The sequence below is a fragment of the Elaeis guineensis genome, chromosome 3 (genome assembly GCF_000442705.2).
Source record: "Elaeis guineensis isolate ETL-2024a chromosome 3, EG11, whole genome shotgun sequence".
Classification (NCBI taxonomy): Eukaryota; Viridiplantae; Streptophyta; class Magnoliopsida; order Arecales; family Arecaceae; genus Elaeis; species Elaeis guineensis.
Window position 1 is genome coordinate 105,105,450 of NC_025995.2, and position 6,000 is coordinate 105,111,449.

The 6,000-nt window shown below is 36.4% G+C and overlaps 1 protein-coding gene across 2 annotated transcripts; it reads left to right on the plus strand.

Annotated features, from left to right (window-relative positions):
- Positions 1–772: 772 nt before the first annotated feature.
- LOC105041223 (endonuclease 4) lies at positions 773–5,617 on the plus strand. Of its 2 annotated transcripts, none has more exons than XR_012139900.1 (8): positions 773–1,090; positions 1,272–1,440; positions 2,796–2,897; positions 2,981–3,120; positions 3,262–3,354; positions 3,742–4,087; positions 4,817–4,884; positions 5,158–5,211. XR_012139900.1 is itself a non-coding variant. In XM_010918091.4 (8 exons), the coding sequence occupies exons 1-8, from the start codon at positions 980–982 to the stop codon at positions 5,439–5,441; spliced, it is 882 nt and encodes a 293-aa protein (XP_010916393.1). In that variant the 5' UTR covers positions 785–979; the 3' UTR covers positions 5,442–5,617. The 2 variants fall into 2 exon arrangements, 1 of the variants encoding a protein (XP_010916393.1); XM_010918091.4 differs by lacking the exon at positions 3,742–4,087 and adding an exon at positions 5,317–5,617 and having other exon boundaries at positions 785–1,090; positions 5,158–5,231.
- The last annotated feature ends 383 nt before the right edge of the window (positions 5,618–6,000 follow it).

The window sequence follows — 6,000 nt, forward strand, 5'->3', positions numbered from 1 at the left end:
GAGAGTCTTAATCGGATATGAGGCTTAGGTGGAATGCTTGAAATAAGTCTTAGAATTAAACTGTAATATTAATTTTATTCTTTATCATTAAAGGGATAAGATGAAAATTATAAAAGATTCACTAACTTTCAATTTCTTTCTCTTTAATTTTGCTTGATTTGTAAGAAAAAAAATTATGGATACGAAGAGATTTGTATTTCTTCCGTTTCTCTCTTCTTCTTTTTTTATAAAAATATTTTCAATCAAAAAAAATAATAACTTTCTCTCACATTTTTTTTTTTTCTCTTATTCTTCTCTCCCAACCAAGACGTAAGATATTAGATCGGGCCTACTTTGCTGAGTCTAGAAGTTTTTATTCCTATTTTTCTTGGAAAAATATAATTACGATTCCTGATCTTTTTTCTCCTGTTTTTCTTTTTGGCTTGGGTTGCTGCATATACGGATAAGATCCACCAAACCCCACATGTCCACCGGATGATTTTTGTTAAAAAATAAAAGAATGACCATCCACATGTTTCATCAACTCCATGTGCATCACAATCATATAAAATTATTAAAGTTCATATATGAAGAAACATATGAAGCTTAAATTATATGCACGTAAGATACAATTTATACAAGGGTAAAGGAACATGTTCTTTTCCATCACCTCTCCAGAGTTTGATATGATCCTTCTCCATTACCTTGGGGGGCAAACGGCAATAATTTATTAGGAAAACGACCTGGCCTGAAATAATTCTCCACATATATTATTCATTTCAAAGCAAATAATTAAGCTGTGCAAGATCCATGGTGTGATAATTTCCGTCTGGTAACTGGGACACAAATAATGCAGCAGCCTTATCTCCAAGAAGGCAAAAGTTCCCTTGGTACACATAGGCAGGTGTTGCTAACCCCATCACACCCGTAAATACGACAGAACAGTAGCAAGAGAGGACACAACATAAAGAGCAGCGACAAGAAGAAAGAAAGGGAGGAGATGGGTCTGTTGGTCTTCCTCCACATCTTTCTTCTCTCTGTAATCGCTACAGCTCCATGGGCCGATGCTTGGGGCAAGCATGGCCATTTCATGGTCTGTAAAATAGCAGAGGTATGGCATCAAACCCACCCGCTTGCTAGCTTTCTTTAATTTCTTCAATTCGTGCTGGTATCTTTTATTATATCTCTCGAAAACATGGGGGAAGTGTCTCGCATCCTCCATTCGGCATCCAAAAAAAAAAAATCTCGGAGGATCTAATGAGATAGATTTTTCTGTTTTGCAAATGGGATAGAAATATTTCACGGAGAAAACTGCGAAAGCGGTGTTGGATCTCCTTCCAAAGTCGGCGGAAGGGGAGCTGGCATCAGTGTGCTCGTGGGCCGACGAGATCCGGTTCCATTATCGCTGGTCGAGCCCTCTCCATTACATTAATACCCCTAATTGCACGTACAAGTACTCAAGTATGCTCTTCTTTCTACCGAATCCCTCTGTTCCTCTTCCCTAAAACATGATTTTTAAAATAATATCTTACATTCTTATGAAAATATTACTTGCGAATTTGGGGAACGAGTGCGATTCTGATTTTTTTTTTTAATTTTATTTCTTGGGTTTTTTTGGTGGATTATTATTTCATGGGATTTACAAATTAAAATCTGGTTGCAATGGGAATTTAGTTTATGGCAATGAGAATTATTTATGTTGGAGAGGCCCACAGTCCAAAAGTGTGCCATGCCTGAGTTGAGATATTTTTGTGGCCATGTTCGGTGTTCCAATCGGCATGTGTTCCGTGCGCGACCACGCTCTTACACACACCTTTTTAATTGCCTTGGATGCTGCCGCAAGTTTGTCAGTTTTTTCTCGCACACGGCAAGTTTGCTGGTCATAGATGCCACTGCTTCGCACATATTTGTATACACGTGTGAACAATTTCCTTCGTAAATTAGTGGGGTAGGTGGTTTATTGTCTCACCAGGAGGACAAATAAATCGTTCTGTCTATCTTGTTCAACAAGAAAAGAATAATTTTAGTCAAAAAAAAAAAAAAAAAACAACGTAACATTATTTCGATATCTAGTCCTAGGTAGATCCCTTTCTAGCTTATTTCTTACTAGGACTTGGCTATACAATTAAACGGTAGGTAAATAAACAGTCTCAACTAGCGTCTCTATGTTCGTTGAAGTGTGCAAGTTGAAGATTTATACTTAATTAATTATTCATCTACGGAGGTATATGTAAATTTGCCAGTGATTTAACGCCGAAACAGAGGTTTTTTGGGTAATCCACTGGACCAACCTAAAATCTTGGCCTTGTGGCTTCGGCGCGTTCCTCTCGTCTTCCTCCTGTGCCTTCGACTTCTCGAATCCATGGCGACCCTCGCTCTCCCCAAACTCATAGACGTCTCCGAAGGCCTCCCACCTCTATTCCATGCCCTTGGAACTCCGATCTCTAGCCCCGGTCGATGCCGCCGCGGCTCGAGAAAGTTCCCTCATCTCGATCTCTAGTTTGTTGACTTGGATGAGGCTCTTATTTACCAATCTGATGCTGAAATGGCGCTCGAAATCCTCAATTTTGCCTTTTTCCGCATTGCGGTCTGTAATCGGTCCCCTTCCTTTCTTCTCTTTATAAATCCAATTATTTGCGACTGTGGATTCCTCCCTAACCCAATTATTGATGGTACTAGTTGCATGAGATCCAAGAAAACCTGATGAGCTATTTAAATTTTTATTTTGCTAAAAATGACGAAAATAATTAATGAAGAGATCAAAATATTTCTATCTGCTCATCCTTGGTTGGCTCGTATTTCTTAATTTGTTGCAGGGGATTGTTTCAATGACAGAGGTCAGGAAGGTATGTGTGTGGTTGGAGCAATCAACAATTACACGGAACAGCTGCGAAGTTATGGGGACTCTTCAGATAGATGTGAGAATGTTTAATCAGGTTTTACTTTCTATTTTCTTGGCCTTTCTTTCGACTAATTTCTTTTATATCATCGATGTGATTAGATAATCTGACAGAAAGCTTGATGTTTCTCGCCCATTTTGTGGGAGATGTACATCAACCTCTACACGTAGGATTGGAGGCTGATGAAGGTGGGAATACTATAATCGTCCATTGGTATAGAAGGAAGACCAACCTTCATCATGTTAAGTATCTATCCTCTCCATTTATGTTTAGTATATTTTCTTCTATCCATTAGGATATCTCACAACATTCTTAACTAAAAGTTTTTTCAAGTATCATCCTTGTGTATATAATTAACATTTAGGCTCTGATACATTACTAGGTATGGGATACGGAGATTATAGATACTGCAACGCGTGATTTTTATGATGATAACATCAATTCCATGATAGAATCCATTCAGAGGAACATCACGGTGAGTTATTACTGCTTGGGCAATTTTTTTTAAAAAAATTGATGTACATTTAGCTTTTAATTTTCTAACCTGCATTCTAATGTTTGTTTTCTTTTTCTTGCAACCGCATGCAAATATATAGATAAACAAATCCTCCACTGTTGAAGGTTGAAAAATTGTTGACCGTGAATTTACAACATGTAAAACATCATTTATTGAAGATTCAGTTCTTTCTCAAAACAAAAACGTCATCTTTTGTTCTAACACATTCATTTCAAAATAGTAATTAAGCCTGACCTCTTCTCATTTATGAGGTCCTTGATTGTATCATTTAGACATAGTAGTTCATGCTACATGGGGATAGGAGATAAATGCACTAATTGTACTGCAAACATTTTTCAATGCAAGGGAGGAGGCATTCCCCCAAAATTTGTTGAGTTGATGGAATGGAATATGTTACAAAAGGGAAATGAGAAGAAATGGAATGATGAAAGAAACTAGAACAGATTAGAAGTCGAGAGATGCCAGAGGAGGTTTAGGTGGACAGCTTGCTACAGAGTAGAGCAAAAGGAGCTGATCTGCCAGTAGCAGTGGATACCCTTTCTAGGAAGCTGGCTCTGATTCTTGTGAGCGTATCACTGGATAAGCAGGCATTAGGAGAATACACTGCTGTGGTGTCTCTATGATTAAGTTGGACTTGGAGGCTTGAGTTTGATAAGCATCTATTAGTTTTCTCTCCACAGAATAAGCATCTGTAAGTCTGAAATGGGATTCAACACCCTCCAAGCTTCTATGTTAAAAGTAATTCATAGCAGTCTGGGTGGTTATATTTTTTGTTCTTCCTATTCTTGCTTCTTTTCTCTTTCGTGTGACACATAAAGATGCCTAACCTCTGTCTTAATGTTGTACAGATATATTTATCTTCCCTTTTTCTCTAAAGATATGTATGTTTCTTTCATTCCTTGATTTTCCTCTTAAAAAAAAAAAAAACTAGGACATGATCATTTCTTTACTATGCAAACATTTTGCAGCAAGCAGTGGCTTCAATGATACAAAGTTGTTTATTACTAAGACTGCAGTTTCTACTACTTCCCATATTAATATCCATGCAAAAGTCATTGTGCACGTGGATTTTTTTTTTTTGTCAAAGAAAATTGGACTCAGTTGATAATTACAAAGGTGTTTATGGGGTTGTATACACCTTTGCAAGCCATATACTTAGCTCAGAGAGAGAGAGAGAGAGAGAGAGAGAGCTATATATTACTTAAAAAAGGAAAAGCCCCATTTTCGAGTTATGCTAACGTATTCTGTATGATTTCTTTTATATAATGTTTCTAGGCCTACGTGAAAATGGAGTGTTATGAAAATTCTGGTCTCAGATTACTTGCTAAAACAATGAAAATAACAGTAATCTTATTTAATATTGCTTCCTTTTCTTTGTTGAGTTCAAAAGTGATCTTTTATCATGTATCTTTCATTGCAGAATGGATGGTCTGATGAAATCGATCATTGGGAGAATTGTCATAATAAGTATAAGACTTGTGCCAATGAGTAAGCATATAACCAATTGATATATCTCCATTATTTATTTTACACATCAAGAAATTATTTGCTCATGATTTCTATATATTAATATACCTTCAATCAAAATCTTTCACTAAATGAAATAAAAGTAAATTAAAAATTAAAATTATGTCTAATAAATAGAAAGTTGTCTGCTGTTTAAAGGGCAGCATGCATATTTTCCCATTATTTTTTATGCTGATTTATATTGATTGAGTTCCTTAGCTACCATTCTAAATATTGGTTTAACCAATACTGCAGTTATGCCATAGAGAGCAATCACTTAGCCTGTCGTTATGCATATAAGGATGCCGAACAGGATTCAACATTAGCAGGTGAGTCATTATAATTTAGTTCTTTTCTTGTGCTGCGTGTGTTTTGGCCCTTTCCTTAAATTATAAGCAAAGTTGTGGAATGCAGATGATTATTTCTTTTCTCGATTACCAATTGTGGAGGAGAGGATTGCCCAAGCTGGTGTCAGATTAGCTTTGATACTCAATCGAATTTTTGATGGGAGTGTTGATGATATGATACAAAGCTCCTAGAAGCCCGAGCTGTTTGATTGAGCACATTAGAAACTACAATTGTCATAAGTCGCAATTCTTGTTGAACAAGTATAAGCTGTCTGCTATGATAAAATGCAATTCTAAATTATTGTATCTGTGGATGTAACATGGATTTAAATCTTCTATCATAATAACAGAGTAATGCATTTACCTAATCACATTTTTATAGTTAAAATCATTAGCTGGTCATTCATATGAAAAATACTTTTATCATATTTGTTGACTAGGAATTAACTATGTGAACAAGAAGCAATTTAATTGTTGGGATGAGTAGTTTCCCAGAATTGCTGGGTTCTCGCATTAGCAGTAAGTTCCTAGCCCTTGGAAGTTCGAGCTGTGATTCAAATTCGAGTTCCATTCAAATGGCCGTTTAATGCATTCTGATGTAATCTGTAAATACGTTCAAAGAGTGAACCCCCGAAACCAAGGTATCCTTCTCTTCCGATTCCTAAACCTGTTAAAACACCCATCAGACGTTTGATTATTTCCATTGTATTTTGTCTCTCATTTGGGTTCTACCTAAGGATCATGGATTTTT